We start from the raw sequence: 20,451 nt of genomic DNA, 5'->3' as shown, positions 1-20,451 counted from the left end.
AATTTGTTGACAATTGTTTGAATATATAAGAGAAAGATCTTGAAATATTTTCTTTTTATCACATATATTCATTTTTAAGTTAAGGAAATTGTTCATAAGCCTTGATAAATGAAAGTTTATTAAATTTTAATCATGCAAAGGATATATTTCTTGGCACAATGAAGCCATTTAAGTACCAAGCCACTTTGACATTTTGTTTTCATAACAACTATTTGATCATTATTGATATTTATTGAATACATTTTAATTACAAAGTTGCTTCATATATAAAAGTTCAAGAAAAAACAAAAACTTTATTTTTTAAATTAGTGTTTTCTTGTTTAAAGAAAAATAATCTCAAAACTGAATTGTGACTTTTTGTCCTGTGACATTTTGTCCGTGACTTTTTGTCTGTGACTTTTTGTCCTGTGACTTTCTGTCCTACATTCTATGTAAACACAAGGAGATGTGGTATAATAAGAATTGCTTATGAAACAACTATCCGTAAAGTTCAAATGAGGTGGACGAAAGCAACCAGAGACAACCGTACGGCCTTCTAAAAACCATTCCGTTAAGTTGGCTAAAAACGGTCCCAACATGAAAAATATGAAATAATCAAACTCTGAGAAAACTAACGGATTTTACTCAGATCCATCCATCTTGACACCTCAAACATGCGAACACTATATAATTTTAAACCTAACTGACTCGCAATTTTATAATAAACAATAATTATGAACTTTTTAAAATAAGTTATCCATGGGGAATACTTAAAAAATCATCTTATTCACGATGTAAAAATGAATATTTAAAACTTTTCCGTTATATGTTACCTGTGAAATGGCGTAGTTTTATTTTTTTGGCGTAAATGAAAGATTGATTTTTTTTTCAAAATTGGCGCAAATGCAATGCACCCCTCTTTGGAATCATTTAAAAAGGTAAAATTCACCTGTATTGGTATTGCTGGTGTATATTTGTCACACGTTCCATCTACAATATACGGAAATGACACGGCTGGGTATTGTAAAGTTACTGAAGGACGTTTAATGTCAAATTCATATCCCCGGGCGAAAACATGATTATTTACCGGTTTGTCAAAACGCCGTTTGTACACTTACCAAAGTGTATTGATCTTTCACGCTGTCTAGTCTAAGATTAAAAGTTTAGGCAATTTTTGTAGGTTTTTAAAGTGAACGGAAAATGAGCTTTGCAACAGTGTCTCTAACGATAAAAAAAAAATAATGTGGTCCGTCAATATGACATATTACAGAGGCAGGTATAAATATTTGTAAAAGTGGCTTAAATATTTCATTTAACAGCAATTTGTAGAACTGATTATTTTGATCCCTCGAATACGTGTAAAATAATGAGTATTTATATTATTTAGATTCTTTCATATAATTGTTTTTGTTTATTGTATTCACGAATTTTATATAAACTCATGACGTTTAGACCTTGACATTTCGTGTAGACACCTGGGGCGTGTTTTATTGGTCTATTCTGCACATCTCCAGAATGTCTTCTGGTGAAGAGTCCAAAAAAAATGAATCTGGAGATAACCTGGAGATATTCTACGGAAGATCAATAAAACAAAAATTCAATTTGCCGTCGAATATAGCAGATTTTTGTTATGTTGGATGACATATTAAATGAAGTTTACGATGATTTTATAGAAAATTAAGATACGTCCGGTAGACATGACTGTAAAAGTGTGCTCTGTTCGTGACATGTTTCTTTGTTCTTTCCTCTAACTCAATTTTGCTAGACAAATCAGGAGTAAACCCCCACTATTTGATTTTTAAGAATAATCTTAAACTGCACAAAAATTCGTCAATGTTTGTCTCGAATATGATCAAAAAGGACATCTTGTCTATTCAATTTTTTTAAAGTAACCAAACTGGATTATTTTTGTACAAAAGCAAAGATATCGGAAAGTTCTCAAAATCATTTTTTTCTGGTGGTCCTTGAAGAAAATATTCTGGTCCTAACTATTATTATTTTTATTGCATAATTTCGATGGTCAAAACCTTCGGACCACCACTTTTCAAAAATTTTCATTGTATATGGATCTATATGCAAGTATATATATACAATGTATACCAGACATTTCTCAGACTGTTTTTTCTTCTTTTTTTTTTTAATAAATCCGTTGGTTGTGTACTGATTGATACTTCAGTCTTGGAGAACAAGATTTATTTCAGTACTATAGTTGTAATTAGCTTTGAGCAAACTTCCAGTAATTGCAAATACCCTTATTTCGGTGCTTTGTGTCTATTGTCTTAATGTAAGTTTTTTTTGTGTGTCTCGTTCCGATCTTTTGAGTTAATCTAATTGCAATTGATTTGTGCAGGTTGTTCTAATATTGTTCTGTTACACCACTGTCCCAGCCTCGGGGAGGGTTAAGCGCTCACAAACATGTTATTGTACTGTTACACCACTGTCCCAGGTTAGGGGGCTGGTTGGGCCGGATCCCGCTAACATGTTTAACCCCGCCACATTCTGTATGTATGCTCTGTCCAAAGTCAAAGTCAAATGTAATTCAGTGGTTGTCGTTTTTTGCTGTGTTAAATATTTGTTTTTCGTTCATTTTTTTTTTTTGTACATTAATTAGACCGTTAGTTTTCTCGTTTGAATTGTTTTACATTTGTGATTTCGGGGCCTTTTATAGCTGACTATGCGGTATGGGCTTTGCTTATTGTTGAATGCCGTACGGTGACCTATAGCTGTTAATTGCTGTGTCATTTGGTCTCTTGTGAAGAGTTGTCTCATTGGCAATCTTCGTTTTTATATCAACCCTGCCATATTCTGTGTGTGTCTATCCCAAGTCAGGAGCCTGTAGTTTAGTTGTTGTCGTTGGTTCATGTCTCGACTCATATTTGATATTTTGTAAATTATTTTGTTATGTACAATTAGGCCGTAAGTTTTCTCGTTTGAATTGTTTCGCACACTTTTCACGTCTGGCCTTTTGACAGTATCGGGTTTTGTTATTGTTGAAGGCCTTAATTACGGTTGTCTATAATTGCTTACATCCACTTCATATTTGAACTCCGGTGGATAGTTGCCTCATTAGCAATCATACATTTCTTCGTTTTTATTTATTTACCTGACTTTTAAACTCGTGTTTTGAACCGAGTCCTGAACATGCATGACATATTTGTCACTGGGCGTTAATAATTAGCAACAAACAATCAACCAATTAAACTTGTGTTAAATAAGAAGAAAAACCATTTGATATTCATTCATTTAGTGGGGTGGGCTGGTAATTAAGAGCTGAAAAATATGCATAATAAGCGACAGATTAAAAATGTTAATAATGCCCTCTATAAATTTAAACTGACAACCACGGAATAGCCCAACTTAGTGTTGAAAGTAGCGTTAAACACCAATCAATCAAAATCCCTTCCCTAGAATATCAAATAGTCGTCCCTTAACTTTTATTGTCCGTGTAGTTCTTATATTTATCCAGCTTATCGTCATACAGGGATGTCCTTATTAAGACTGTCATACCATAAAAACGTTTATAACACAGCTCACATTCCAATATATCTGCATTCATAAATTTATTAATGTCATTTAGACTAAACGACGCCATGTTTGTTATGTGCCTCTGCCTTCTAAACTACCTATCAAAAACGAAGAGGTGGAAGAGGGCCAGAAGATCTTCCCTATGCAAAAAAACAGAAATGGACCTCTTCTGGCTCACTACCGAAGAACAAAAAAACACGCCCCTGTTTCTTGTTGAAGACTGATTTACCCGGTACGTCTAAACACCACCTAGGCCGCCTTGGTGCACTAAGCTCTGAAAACTGCACTAAGCCCATGATGGAACAGTCATATAAGTACCAAGGTCATTCAGAATGATAATGTTGTAAATAAAGAGCATATATTTAAATTTTGGTGTAAATGTATTTAGAAATGAAAGAGTTATAAACATTTTACATGGCACGCGCCGTCTTTTGTATAATGTGTCCAGTTATCATAGTGTTGATTGAATCCACCGAAGCTTGACGAGTTCATATAAACCAATACCAATATCTTTATTCCCATAACCATTGCAGATACATAGGTACAGAGAGAGTGCAAAATATGTACATGAATATGCATCTATTTACAAAACATATATACAATACAGTGGTTTCCAAATAATATACATTTTAGCTAGGAGGACCCACATGTTTATTTATACACTTTATAAACTTACATAATCTTTTTAGCTCTGAATTTTTGTTTAATTTGCTCATCAATTTTCTAAACTTTAGTGTATTAACATAAGCCAAATAGTACTTATCAAGGTATAATTTTCTACTGTCGTTAAAAAATGTACATTCTAGCAGATAATGAAATTCGTCTCCAATGCTACCAATATTACAAAGATGACATTTTCTATCATTTCTATTAACATTATTCCACCTCCCTGTCTCTATTGAGAGTCTGTAGTTTGTGGTTCTATATCTACATAAAATAATACTTTCGTGCATATCCAACATATCAAAATATTTTTTTTCAAAATTTAATTCTAACTTAAAAATTCTATAATTTACTGATTATGTAGACTCTTGAAATTGTGTATTCCACAACTGTTTGTATTGGTCTTGTAATCGCAACTTTAGTGCATTTTTTAATCATATATCATTACCAAAACATTGAGAAATCCAAATGTTTGAAAAACCACATTCATCCAATATATTTTTAACTTCACTCACAAAAAATGTACATACATTATTAACAGTAAATAGTGTTTTTATGGTGTATATGCGATAGAAGATAACTTAGTCTCTTTAGCAGATACTAATTTACACCAATAAGATACTATTTTTAATTTAAAGGATATCTACCAAGTTCTCCGTATACCATATAGCTAGGTGTGGAATTTTCAGTTTCAAAAGAAGTTTACAGAATTTCTGATGGATTCTTTCTATAATTTCAACATCACCATGCCCCCAAATTTCACATCCATACAAAAGTATGGGTTTCACAACTTTATAGAAAAGATCTAAGTGACACTGAGTGGAAAGATTATGTATGCGGCCTGATTTCAACACCTTAAACATAGCTTGTGTGGTTTTTTTCTGCTAGGTGTTTCTGTGCTATTTTAGTATTACCAGTTCTAGATAATAATATGCCCAAATAGTTAAATTCTTTTAATATTTTCAATGTCAGTGCCGTCTATAGCTATATAAAAATGTAAATTTGACGGCATTCTGCCTCTAGAAAAAATCATCACTTTAGTTAACTTTAAGCTTCCAAATATTACAGTGTCGTTTGGTTGCTGTCAAATTGAAGTTTATTCCACATCTCCTATAGTTTGAGTTCTGTTTGATTACTTTTTATTACCGTCTCCTCGGAGACGGTATTAAGAGTTGAACGATGGACAGTCTGCGGGCTGAAGGCTTTCTTACTACCTAATTGGAAGATATTACTGACGCTGTCATAATTAAATTTCGTTCATTGGTTGGGACAATTCAAACCTAGTAAATGTCTTTTAATCCCGTAGAGTGTCGGATCTGAACTCTTTATTTTAGTAAATAGATTTGCCTGGTTACCAATCATGCATATCGGTACACAGGTAACACTTATCTATAAATAGCCAAATCTCCTGAAGATTTGTAAACACACACGTGATTATTTCATGTTACGTACATTTTATACGTGAAAACATAAGAAAACTTTTAGGAAAATGCCTTTTTCTTAAGTTATATTTATTTATACTCAGTAAGATTTGATTTGATTTGATTTTTGGTGTTTTAACGCCACTTTTAAGCACCGCTTTTGGGCTATTTCGTGGCGGCCAGTTTTTATTGGTGGAGGAAGCCGGAGCGCCCGGAGAAAACCACCGACCTTCGATAGGAAAACTGACAATCCTAGTCAATTAAGATTGGAGTCGAGTGCACCCGCACGAGCGGGGTTCGAACTCACAACCTCAGTGTTGACTGGCTAGTGATTACAGTAGTAACTACTTAGACCACTCGGCCACCGAGGCCCCCTACTCAGTAAGATAATCTAAAGGCAACACAAACATTTTAAAACGGAGATATCAAATAATTTCTGTTCGATTAATATTAATTTACACAAGAATTTTTATCTCAGGGGGCGGGGGCGGCGGCGGCGGCACTTCGACCTTTCTATGGCAGAGTTGAGCAGCTGAGACATCCAATACCCCACCCTTTATATATATATATATATATATATATTAACAAGTCTAAATTGAAAACAACGTTCAAACCTATGATTGCGTTGGATAAAAACCGCAATTTTTATACGTGTGCATGCAAAACAAATTTCTTGGTAGATAGGTCTAAATACAGCACAAACAACATTTTCCAAAAGACCAAATGAGTGAAAAAGTATATTTTAACAAAACGCATTTGACTATCAGGTCGAACAACTGATGTTCTTAAACCCTGCTGACTGCCATTGGCGATTGACAAATAAACGGATCACAAGATGTAACAATAAGTTCTTATCATTAATTTATTACCAAACAGAAAACATTAAACTTGCGGAAAAGATGGTATACCGCAAACATGAGGTGCAAACATTTGTACACCATATCCGGATTTCGACAATTAATGTCTCTTCAGTGATGTTAGGAATCGAAACGGTATTTGGAAGGCCATATAATTTACCTCAATTTAGGATAGACTCTTGAATTTTGAAAGAGTCAAAATAGGATGAACGGATCATATAAGTCCGAAGGCAAATATAATACAAGCCCAAACGAAAAAATATAAACAAGTCTAAATTGAAAACAACGTTCAAACCTATGATTGCGTTGGATAAAAACCGCAATTTTTATACGTGTGCATGCAAAACAAATTTCTTGGTAGAGGGGTCTAAATACAGCACAAACAACATTTTCCAAAAGACCAAATGAGTGAAAAAGTATATTTTAACAAAACGCATTTGACTATATATATTGAATGATAAAAGAACATACATGCAGTTACCCTAGCTATCATATATATTTTTTACAATAAGTATATATACCTGCACATAGCTATCATTGTTACGCTATTTCATGGGGAGATACTAGTAAATAGATTTGACAAATATCTTAAACATTTACGAAAGTGATTTTAGAGACATATATACACAATCTCTGGTGATTTTAATTGCATCTGTAAAAAAATATCGACATCTGATTAGTTTCAGATTCAATCATCATCCTTGTCTTATATTTCACCTAAATTTCTCGACCTCATGCAATTTCATGAAGCTTCAAACAGTGACCTATCCCAGCGACTCATCCTTTCCACTCATTACATAATAAGTGCCCCCAAACACACCCCAAGATCGTTTGGCTGAGTTGGATGTTGTCTAGATCTACCTAGCTAGCTCTTCCTAGCAAGATATAGCAGAGGTTGAAGAACAGAAGACTAAAAATATATCTAAAAGGGAATATAAGAAGAGCAAAAAACTACTCTCAGACGATGTATGCTAACATATTTTAAGCAATGTTTAATTTCTATGAATGATTTTAAAGGAGATGTGAAGTATACATAATTAATTTAGACAGCAACCCAATTAAGCAACAAACAAAACGTGACAATTTACTTCTAAAGTTCAATCTACGGTCTTCTTCAATGGACATGTCATTACAACATTTTAAAGTTTTTTATCCTCCCAAGTCTAACTATAATATATAGAATAGTTGTGAATATGTGAGCCAAAATTAGTTCCTGTGAAAAAAGTTCCAGTGGAACAAATATCACAGGAAATATATTCTGGGAGAACTTTTTTCACAGATAATTTCTATATGATTTGTTCCATCTCTATAAAATAAGTTCCACAATTTACCTGGTGAAATAAGTTCTGGGTTTGTGAAATTTGTTCCTTACCTAGTGAAATAAGTTCCAGGTTTGTGAGATTTGTTCCTTACCTGGTGAAATAAGTTCCTTGTCTGTGAAATATGTTCCACTGGTTATACAAGTTATCTTTTATACTGAGCATTGTTATCAGTGAGCTTAAAGTTATAATTCAAGTACATTATAAAAACATGTATTATATTGATAATGTAATAAATAAAAGGTGTAAACATCCAATATGGATTCTGTGGAGTATAGCAAAATGTTTAATTACATTATCCATACAAAAATATCCAAATGACAATAATTTAATGAGGCAGATAAGCGAAGAATAAGAAAAATCCGTCAGAATTTTTGTATAGATCAATCATTTATTTATGAATATTGCAATTCAACATATGTTACTTCATATCAGAATTTGTAGATAAACTGTTATCACAGAAATATGTCTCATCCTTTTGTAATTTTGATTATGCAAATGTTGAAATTAAAATAGCAATACTTTAACATGTTTCATAAGTTATGCAAATATTCAAAGTCAATTAACCATGACTGAGGTACATGGCTAAACAATTTCCATGTAAATGAGATGTGCCAAAGCTAATACAACTGCATACCAAATACCATTGAATTATTATAAGTCGTTCCCTTTAAACAAACCTAAACACAAACATTAACTTATAAACTATGTAAAAGTTTCAAAGTCAATGAACCATGAAGAGGGGGTGAGGCTATATAATATCCATGGAAACGATATTTGCAAATGCCAATAAATTTGCATACCAAATATCGTTTACTTAACATTAGCAGTTCATCTTAAACTGATCTAATCACAAACTAATACATGTAAACTAAGCAAAAGTTTCTAAGTCGATAGACAATGACTGAGGGGGCGGGGCCAAATATTCTCCATGGTAATGAGATGTGCTAATGCTTATACAACTGAATACCAATTAACATTTGCCTACCCTAAATGGTTCCCCTTGAACTGACCTAATCACAAACTAATACATGTTAACTTAGCAAAATTCTCAAAGTCAATAGACCATGACTAAGGGAGCCAAATAATCTCCATGGAAATAAGATATGCCAATGCTTATACAACTGCATACCAAATATCATTGACCTACCACTAGTGGTTCCACATAAACTGACCTAATCACAAACTAATACATGTAAAATAAGCAAAAGTTTCAAAGTCAAAAGACCATGACTGAGGGGGCAGGGCCAAATAATCTCCATGGAAATGAGATGTGTCAATGCTAATACAACTGCATACCAAATATGATTGACCTACCACTTGTGGTTCGCCATAAACTAGACCTAATCACAAACTAATACATTGTTGACGACGCCACCGCCGCCGACGCCGGAAACAGCATACCTATGTCTCGCTTTTTGACTCCGTCAAGGCGAGACAAAAGATGAAATAGTGTGTTTTAAATATTTATCGCAGTTGTTAATCATAGTTGTGCATTTGTTTTTTAATCATATTATCTACGTACAATATATATGCTGACTTAATTTGAATTTCTCAAAGATTTACCTTATTTTGAACGTTGTCGTGTTGTTTAAAGACTTCAATGTTGAATATTAAACTTGTCAGGTACAACTATAGAATGTTTTGCTTGATATAAAGTTAATGCATCATGTTAATCTATAACACCCGGAACTTATTTAACATTTAGTAAAAAAATTAGTTCCGGAACAAATTTTACAGTGCTGGAACATATTTTCTTAAAATATATATTCCGGGTAAAAATTTTCTGTGATATAAATTCCGGTGGAACATATTTCCTATGAAATAAGTTCCAGCGGAACAAATGTCACGACGGAACATTTTTTTTTTGTTACAAAAAATAATCTTAATAGCAAAAAATAATTCAGATATTACTTGGAACTATGAGCAGGGTCAGGAACAAACTTCTAATGATTGTTTTGAGGTTTATTGACTATTTATACTAGACATGCTAAATGAGAGAAAGAGAAATAAAAGAAAATTATAAATTTAAAAGACGAAAATACTGTTGGCACTTTAAAAGATTATTCTTAATTGTATGTTTTCTACAAGAATTGTAAAAACAAGTATAAACATGCATATACTATGATCATAAAACAAAAAGACATTTATATGTCAACATACGAACGGTCTCCCACAAAAGATTATGTCAATCCAGTATGTCAAGCTTTTAAGGGTAAGTATGATAAGGGCCTTATTCGTCATCCAACATTAAATGGTATAGTAAATAAATATGAAGATATGTACAAGTAAAACAATAACAAAAGATACAGTATCAAGCTGTATGCTTGATTAAGTTTTGGTCAAATTTGTTGATTCTCTTATGTTGATGGCCTCATAGTGAACTTAGAGTAGCTTTGCAGAACTTATCACCTTCTTTATAACCAACGACGTCTATTATGATTTGAAAAAAAAATGGCGGCGAAACTACTTTGTTTTCAGGCGCTTACAATAGGTCTTATATAACAAATTACCCGTCTCACGACTCTGAGTATTTTTCATCAAAAAATAAAATCAAGAAGTCCAATAAAACCAAATAATCTGAAAAAAGAAACATTTAATTGTTAAGGATACTCATTATTCAAATATAGAAAAAGAGGCGTGGGGCATTCCACATTGCAGTCCAACTACAATGAATAGACAAAATCTTCATCGACAACAAAAATAACCATATATATATGTGAAGCTTTACATTTTAAGGATCATTTTTGAAAAGATGTGAGATACCGTTGGAAATATATTAATTGTGTTCTTATATGTTTAAATTTTACTACGTTTCACTCTCTACCAGGCATGGGGCGAATTACATTGCAATGTAATGCATTATATTACAATTACTTTGACAAACCATGCATTATATTACAATTACAATTACATGCATTTATCAAAGTAATGCATTATATTACAATTACTTTTGCAAAGTAATGCCTTGAATTACACATTACATTTGAAAATTTTATTAGTGAATAGAAAAATTAAACATTTTGAAAAACAACTACAAGTCACAAAAGATTCTAGCTTATGCAGTAACTGTTCCATGAATTGAATATAAGTATACATGTAAAAAGTCTATTTAATTTGACTTTTACAATTTTTAATTATTTTAACTTAATGTTGACTTTACTTTTATAAATATATTTTTTGTTGTTTTTCTTTAAATTTTAAACGAAATATTTAATTACTGTGAATTACTTCCCTAATTATAAAATAAACATAGACCTTAATTAAAATTAACATATTCTTAATTAATCAAGAAATCTTAAATTTGGTTTAGTTAAAACTCCAACAATATGTTAAAGATGTAGTATGTGAAAAAAGTAATGACATGTAATGCCATGTAATGCATGAAATTACACAACTTTTTGCTGAAGTAATGCATTATATTACAATTACATGTAATGCACAAATTGCTGCATTACACATTACATGCAATTACTTGGAAAAATGTAATGCATTACCATGCATTACAATTACAAATTTGCCTTACCCCATGCCTGCTCTCTACACTTTTCGATGCCTATTATGAACGAAAAACTTTCAGGTGGAAGCGGCCATACTTTTCTAACACAAATAAACAAATAAACAAGCAAACAACCAAAGAAAAAGACAACGAACAACTCCGATCTGTTTGAAAAAAAATAATCGATAAAAAGACATTACCCCCAATTTCCAGTTTTAATACTTTCCCCCAAAAAAAATTGGTAAATCTAAAAAAAGGTATAAGCCTTTTATAATTTTTGTTATCTACTACAATTTACATACAATTTTGAACGAATTGAACTACAAAGAGGAAAAACATTTTCCACTTTCATCAGCTATGAGACGGCTAGCTTTTTAGAAAAGCTATTACTTGTTCAGTTTATAAGAATTCATAATTGAAAGGGTTATTTGCATGAGTATAGATCAATTGCTTTTCTTTCACCCAAGCCATGCATATACTCAGAGGACAAAAAGGATAAAAAACTTGAAAACAAGTACAGTATAAGTAAACTTTTTGAAAATAAAATAGTTCCCTACTTTATCATCTTACTATTTTATGACGTATTAGGACCTAAATTAAATAAAAAATTTTTGCAAAGTTTTAAAATATCCAGTAACCTTTAAAGAATAATGATAAGATCCGAAATAAGGTAACTGTAAACTGTGAAGGAAAACATGTATATATGATGAATCGTTCTAAACCCCAACCCTTTTACATAAGTCTTATAAAATAACCTTCTCATTATAAATTCTGATGTACGTATAGCACCTTTAACTAACAATTATAAGAAAGTTTAATTTAAGACCACTTAAATTCTAAATTCTTATTTGTAAATATATCCAGTTCTTACTTAACTTATTCTTACACTTCAGCACATTATGAATATTATTTTTAAAATTTTATGATGACAATCCTATGAATAAGTTATAATATTAACTATTTAGTAATTATTATTGCCTTAATTCAGTCATCTGTACATAATTAAATGTTTCCTTATGTTCTAAGGTGTATATAGTTGCTACAATTATACCCTATGGGTAGTGCTCCACAATTAGTGGAGGAATATACAAGAAACTGAACTGAACTGAACTGATTAATCGTAGAGAGATGTACCTAAATTTATGGTACATAGTTAACAGAAAAAAGTTTCATTCTCAGTCTTATTTCAACTGTATTAATTTTAAAGACATGTCACATCCAAACGAAGTCTACGTATATGTACATGTATACGTCTTGTCTTGTCTATAGTCGGGAAATTTTCAATTCAATTCATTTCATTTGAAAACGTTAAAAATAATATAGATCTTATTCATTGCAAAACGTGACGTCCTTTTGGGATAAAACCCCTGTTTCATCTACGAGGAAAGTCCTATAAAAAAGAATGCATATATAGGTGTGGTTGAACATTGATAGTAAAAAAAAGGAAAATCTGGCATCAATAGAGCGCATAATAAATTAAAAAATAATTCCCGAAATAAATGTATATAAAATATATGTGTGACTATTGAAAGTGTATCCACATAATTACAAGACACTGTCGCTTTTTTCACTCGTTCTTGTCCAGTAACACCGTGTATCATCGGTACAGCGGATATAGGTACTAACCAAGCGGACGTGATCGATTTTTCTTCTGACACGGTAAGAAAGTCTTTGTTTTGTTTACATAATATCAATGTGTACCTCAATCTTAACATAATTGTTGTTTTAAGAAATGATTTGGTCGTAGGTTGATGATTAGAGAAGTCTCATTATTTTCCTAAAACAAGAACGCTTACTAAAACATGTGCAAATACTTGTCAAAGAAGTTGGCGCTCGTCTCATCCGATATGATTCTATATTCAATATTGCAACTCTTTTTCTGATAGAAGGCCATGCACTGTGTGTACGTAATAAGTATAGCTGTTTCAATAATTGGCATTGAAATCTTTCATACATATGTTATTTTTCGATATTTTATTCCGAAAAGAAGCGTTGTGTACAGTGTATAGCTGACCACATAAATCCTTCTGTACGGTGCATAGTTAAATGAATTAGGGTATATAGCTTTTCACCCTTCGAAGTACCTATTAAGCTGTATCCGCTGTACCGATGAGTGAGTAATAATTCCTCAAACGAGTTTGAATAGGGAAATAAAATCTGAAGAAGGAATTTGTCATCAACATTTTAATAAGGCAATATTTGGTTTTAAATGAAGCCCGTTCTTATCTGTATTTGTTGCCGTACTTATCAAAATACGATTTTCAAATAATCAAACTCAAACAGTAAAGTTTTGTTTCTCCTTAAAATCGTTCTTCTCCAGTATTACCATGATTACAAGCCTGAACGAATTTCAATGAGAAAATAAATTCTGAATAATGAATTTGACTCCACTTTTCTGTCAGTTTTCTGTCCCAATCAAGACCGACCCCCCTTTCACAAACGGGCTAAAATAATGCGTACATTGAACTCCCGTCATTTATCATATTTGGTTTTTTTTCTTAACATTTTCAGGTAGTAAGATTTGGTTTTAAATCGAGCTCATGAGAAATTATGAACTTTTTGGTCTTACAGAAAACATGTTATTTCATATCAATTTAATGTTGTTTTTGCAAGACTCATAATCAAGAACAGCGAGAAAGACTATTTCGCAGACTGTTGAAAGATACTCAGTCCGTTCTTACAACGAATAAGTCCTTATGCACAGATGTTAAATAAAAATAAAACAAAAACTCGCCCATAAGCCAAACCAAAGAAAGAAACCAATAAAAGCACGTACTCTACCAAGATATTAGACTTATCAAAACAAAACAAAAAACACATTGTATGTTTATATTAAATAAAATATGATATTCGTTTATTTAATTGATGTTGGAAAGGAGAAAAAATTCACGAAGAAAAACAAAAACGAACTGATAATAGACAAACTATAAAACAATATCAATTGTTATTTCTTTTACTTTAGAACTGCAGAACGTATAATAACAAAATAAATTTAGCTGACTCATTACACATAAACTGTATAAAAATACATTAAATGGGACTTTTGAGGTTTTTTTCTCCATTATCGTAAAAGTCAATACACAAAGTATTTAATTACATAAATCAATTTCGAAAAAACTTTAAAATTTCGCATTATTAAATTTTTATAAAAAACACTGTTTTAATAACATAATATTCATAAGATAGATTAATAAAATATTGAATCTGAATATTCATAAGCAATAAGGATAATCCAATCAATTTTGTTGATTGGATTATTCACGGCTGAGTAGTTGTGAATCAGTGACACGTGCCCTCATTATTTTATAAAAATATTGAATATCTATTTAAGTTCGTTTTCAAAATATTCCAAAAGTTTCCACTAAAATAGACAACGTGAAAAGAATGTAAACATTTTTCCTGTGTGCATATACGATGACTTTAAAAGAGTCCTGGGTGCACTTTGTATGTCCTGAGTGCACTCAGGAGGTCCTGGGCAGTGTTTAGACGTACCCGTTGATTTGCAACTGTATTTTTTCTGTTTTGGCACATACTTATATATGAACCTCATTAAATTCGATCTCAAAATAGCGAATATAAAGGAACAGATATTTTAAAGTCTTAATAAATTCCATTGAGCACAAAACTAATCCAAATTCGATTTCAATTATTTCGTGATTCTAAAATACGTTTTTTTTGTGGCAAAAATTGCAATTATTTTTTTTATCTGATATGACTTTGAAACACTGATTTAAGATTTATATTGTCCACAAAATATCATAAAATATAAGGGATAAAAAAGACGCTTTTCTATTATTTTTTTTACAAGGTTGTTAATTGTTTAATTATGTCGTAATTTGCTTGGTCAGTGGCGGATTCAGGAGCCGACATATCGCTTCCCCTTTGATTGGATAATATATCATTTTTAGCATAATTAAAATCATCATTTTTTTTTATCCTGGCTACACGTGGCGTTATTTCTCCGTCTGTATAACACAGCTAGTGAATTAGTCTAAATATCCATCCAATGCATAGTAATATTTCTTTTTCATCACTTTTTTTATTCTTAAATATAAGCGTTGTCTATTTCTATCTGACAAGCACACACATGGACTTTTTCATTAGTATAGAAAGTCCCTGGCCAACAATAGCAACAACGTCCTTTTGATGATCAATTCATTATAAAAAAAACAACTAAACTCTCTAAACTAAACTATGTGGACAGTGGGTCATCGCACACAGGTTTGTTTAACAAGACAGCTGATTGGATAAATGTGATAGATTGTCACGCCTACATTAAACTGTTGTCCAATCAAATGTCAGCAGAAACCTGTCAATAAAAAGGTTATTGCAAGCGTGGATAAGTTAGAGATTTGATTGTGTATTCGATATTTGAACAAAAAGTTAGATAATCACTATTCGTTTAGAATTAAATTGCGAAGAAAGTGTTCGTGTAACAACCCTCCCCTTTTCCCGTTTTCGCCTTCTTAATTTTACACTTTCTTTTTTAACAGAAAAGTATTAAATATGAGCGTACTGCAAGTTTCTGATTTTTACAAGCATTCTATATAGCGACTTGTGATTTCCGGGAACGTCATATTTTCAAAATTTCACAGACCTCTGAAAAAGTTAGAACATACAAGTTTCATCTACCATTTGCAGAAAAAACAATACCAAATTATATTTGTAAATTGGAAGAGATTAAGAATTATAGTTTAATATCCGTACTAAAAATCGTCTGAAATATAACAAAACATATTTCTCTCTGCCTGAATGCAATCGAAAGCAAATTTTCATTTTATTCTTCATCTATTTGCAAAAGACGAAGAATTCTCCTTTAAACTGTAAATTATTAAACAGGCATACTAACTTTAAAGGATAAAATACAAGTTTGTACTACCATCCAAGGAAATGAGTGTTCCATAAAGTAACTAATCCTTAATTCACAACCGTCAAAACTCAGGACTCATTTTTGATATTTACCTGAGAGATCATAAAGGACATACATCTACCAAGAACTTATTATAACCAAAATGGCAAAAATGAAACAATATCTATTTTTTTTTTTTTGGTAGACGAGTAGCAAATTGAATAAGGAAATGTTATTGAAAGAGAATTAAGATATATGATAATTTTTCCAAGCAAAGTGGCAAAAACATGCATACATAGAGTTACGTAGGTGCAAAACAAAACTATATATTAATAGTCAATTTCGACTATTTAATAAAGGATTATAGGTCGAACACGACACACGATTCTTGATTTCCAATGTACATGATTTAAAACCGTGTTTTTTCTTCTACAGATTGCATTTTGAAGAACACATGCTTGGCCATGATCGTTGAATGTTCAGCGTACAATATTACATAATATTCAGGATGATTTCAACGAAAAGCAAACGAAAAAGATTTATTTTTTTAAATCCGAGCATTCCTTAAATTCAACATTTAAAACCGTTTTGTTTTACGCAAAACATATAAAATTGAGACTGACTGATGTACTTTTTATTCTCTCTAACACTTAGGATTGGTAGTCCCGACAGCTTTCTCTCCATTAGTAAGGGAGGTCCTGGGTAAGGGAGGTCCTATTCTTAACAGTAAGCGAACACTGAAAAGTCACAGGACAAAAAGTCACAGGACAGGAAGTGACAATTGTTTAAGTATGTAAGAGAAATATCTTGAAAAATTACTTTGTATTACATATATTCTTTTTACAGTTTATGAAATTGTTCATTAGCCTTGGTAAATGCAGATTTATTAAATTTTAATCATGCAAATGATATAATATTTCTTAGCACCATGAAGCTGTTTAGGTACCAATCCACTTTGATAGTTTGTTTACTAAACAATTATTTGTTCATTTAATACATTTGTTTACAGAGTTGGTTTATATATACAAAAGTTCAAGATACATACAAAATATATTTTTTTAAATAAGTATTTTCTCTTTTTCAAAGAAAATAGTCTCAGGAACTGAATTGTGACCTTTCGTCTGTGACCTTTTGTCCACAAGCACGCATTATTTATGAGTAAAGTTGGAACAAAGGTCAATTTGGCTCTGATTCACAACAATTGTTCTCTTGTTAACATGACCTTTTTTGTCGACACGCGCTCGCCGTATCAGGCTAGAACAAACCAATGCATATCAATGTCACATGTGTCTTTTCCTCGACTGAATGTTATTAGCAATATTAATATTGGATACAATTGTAACGTAATGAATTGCATTTGATCCTAGTCCTAAGTTTAATTTTTGGTTGAATCAGTTGAACATCTAAGTGATCATCGATGTGTAATATTTGACACTGGACATTATTTTAGGAGCGATGCAATACAAATAATGTATTTCTATCAATCATTTACTTCAGTTAAAAACTTTTGAATGTAACAATATGGTACAAATCGATTTGATTTACTGAATTGCATATTTCTTTTTATCGAAATGAAAATATTATAAACTGCTCCCGGTTAATATAAATAAGAAGATGTGGTATGTGTGCCAAATAATCATCTCCATCCAAGTTACAAAGTATAAAACAATTATAGATTAAAAATACGGCCTCAACACGGAGCTTTGGCTCACACCGAACAGCAAGCTATAAGGGTCCCCAAAATGACTAGTGTAAAACAATTCAAAATGGAAAAACAAAGGTATAATCTATAAGTACAGTCATTTCGCTACGTTATTCTATAGCTTTTTGGTCAATTTCGAAAAAGCAAGTAAGCATCTCACTGTTTTTTAAATGAGAAGTAACGCTGGTGTTATAAAAAAAATCTGATACGAAACAGAAATATAAACCGTACACAAGATTTTATCAATCGTTGTTTGATATTTTTCTATATGATTTATTCTTGTATTAGTTCTTGCTAAAAAAAACTTGATGATAAAAAAAAATCAAGAGAGGTACCGAAATCGGTCTTTATAGGTACCTAATGGTAAATATAAACTGTCAACTAAATTCTTAAAATATTCTTTATTCTTGTTGCATTTTTTTTTGAAAAAATAATGTTTTATTTGTCAATGTAATAATTTTACCCGGTAAATCCTTATATAAGATAAAACATGGAACTTTATTCATTTTACGTCCATAGATAAAACATCATAAGCGTTGCATGGGTAATTATTTAGATAGTTTATGACAACCCGTTTCGGTTGACTGCTTAGATAATCCGTTTATTGAAATGTAAATAACTTTCACCAAGCAACTGTCATCTGTATAAAATTTAAAAATTTAAAGTAAATTAGATACTTAGAATATATTTTTCTTGACAAATTTTATATGGATCAGAACTATTATTTTACATTAGAAACAAAAAATGTTTAAGAAAATTTCAGAACATCTTTGGGATATATTACTTATCATTATATCTTTACGGGCGGAATGAATAAATACAGGACTACTTTATGTCAGAAAGCACGACTGCAAAATTTTAATGACTAACACATTTCCCGGTTAAGACAATTAATCTTTTTTTATATAACCAATTAAATGTTAAAAATTCTATCGGGAAAAAATGAATTGTACGTTTGCATACGTTATTTAATGAAATAGATATACAGTATTACATTAAAAGACCACAAAAGAATATCCTCCTAGCTATGCCGATTTTATTCATAAAGGGGAGTAACCCCTGATAAACACAGATAAAGTGTCGCTCGTTTTATTTAAAATATTTAAAATCTTAACACGACTGAACACGATCTTACAGCAACTAAACAGATTTTTTACCTTTGGTCTTATTTTATCTGAACGTGATCTAATCAAGTCTTATTTGAACGCTAGAAGAATCTGTCTTGTTTATCTTGACCCGACTGATCTGACTGAACACGATATATCGGAACAGAGTCTGAAAGTCTAAACCGGTCTTAACGTTTTTCCCTAGCAGTAAATCAAGGCGATTAAGACTTGATCAGACCAAAATGACCGTTTCAGACTTAAATCTTGCTACTAGTGTATGCATTTAACAAATGTTTAACTTTGAATAATTATTGAAGCTTACTGGCTAGGTGGGGATGACAAACTAAGTGAAGGTACTTGGATTTGGGCCAGTAGTCGGACCAAATTTTTATTTACTGATTGGGATGATAGAGAACCAAATAACTATAATGATGGTGAAGATTGCATTCGCATCGCGAGGAAATTTGACTTCAAATGGGGGGATGCTGAATGTAGCAAAAAATACAGATTCATATGTGAAAAAAGTAAGTTTTAATTTATTTTGTAGTCAATAAAACATTTAGCATGAAACATGCAAAGCTTTATAGAATGTGTGTAAAAAGTATACGTAGGTAAACAATTTCAAGCAGACATTAGATAAAGACACGTTGATCTCTTAAGAACTGTGCTCGATGCTCAATCAATGTTTGATAATAAAAAATACAAAAGATATTTTTTTAATAACTTATAAAGAGGATCTGCTTACCCTTCCGTAGTACCTGAGATAACCCCCGAATTTTGGTGGGGTTCGTGTTGCTCAATCTTTAGGTGTCGGTGTTGTGATTTGTGTACTGTTGTTTGTCTTTTGATCTTTTTCATATTTTTGCCATGTCGTTGTCAGTTCATTTTCGACTTATTAGTTTGAATGTCACTTTGGTATCGTTCGCCTTTGATGTATTAGCCAATGTGCGTCTGTTTGTTGTAAATTTTAAGATTACTAAAACTGAACTCATATCTTAGTTGTTAATGGTGTGAATAAGCTGTTTACTGTTGTGTGTCTTCGTTAGCTATGCTTTTAAATACCAACATTGAACAGTCTCCGGGACAAGTTTGCACTTCCGCTGAGTGCAAAAGTTGTCACCTTAATTTTTGGAGTTAAGTCAAAATGAAGTTGATAACTTGGTTGGTATTGGTTCCCTGATATTTGTCCTAAAATATTTTGGCTCTAGCACCACTGTTGAAAAAGTTATGCCCCTTTTTTCAACAATTTCCTCGGAGGAAAAGTAGTTTTCCTCAAGGGAACTCAAATTTCCCTAAAGGAAAAATATTTTTCCTCAAGGGAAAAAGATTTCCCTTAGGGAATTTGCTGCATTAATATTTCCTTTGAGGAAATTCTATTTCCTGTGAGGAAATTTGTGGCTTCAAATTTTCCTTTGAGGAAATTCTATTTCCTGTGAGGAAATTTGAGGCTTCAAATTTTCCTTTCAGGAAATACTTTTTCCTGTGAGGAAATTTGAGGCTTCAAATTTTCCTTCGAGGAAATACTTTTTCC

General features: G+C 31.6%; 2 protein-coding genes across 2 annotated transcripts in view; one reads left to right on the top strand and one right to left on the bottom strand.

Moving 5' to 3' along the window:
- The window catches only part of LOC127717844 (dimethylaniline monooxygenase [N-oxide-forming] 1-like), a 94,116-nt gene extending 85,991 nt beyond the window's left edge, over positions 1 to 8,125 (bottom strand). The window contains exon 1 of the mRNA XM_052223704.1: positions 7,859 to 8,125. The gene's annotated coding sequence lies outside the window, so the exon portion shown is untranslated. The remainder of the gene's footprint in view (positions 1 to 7,858) is intronic.
- The window catches only part of LOC127717845 (natural killer cells antigen CD94-like), a 56,529-nt gene that overhangs the window by 13,512 nt on the left and 22,566 nt on the right, over positions 1 to 20,451 (top strand). Inside the window, exon 4 of the mRNA XM_052223705.1 lies at positions 19,238 to 19,444. Coding sequence (XP_052079665.1) covers positions 19,238 to 19,444 — 207 coding nt within the window. The remainder of the gene's footprint in view (positions 1 to 19,237; positions 19,445 to 20,451) is intronic.

This window comes from Mytilus californianus, unplaced genomic scaffold, assembly GCF_021869535.1.
Source record: "Mytilus californianus isolate M0D057914Y unplaced genomic scaffold, xbMytCali1.0.p SCAF_10, whole genome shotgun sequence".
Taxonomy (NCBI): domain Eukaryota; kingdom Metazoa; phylum Mollusca; class Bivalvia; order Mytilida; family Mytilidae; genus Mytilus; species Mytilus californianus.
Note: the sequence above shows the minus strand (reverse complement) of the source record. Positions and strands in the feature narration are given on the sequence as shown.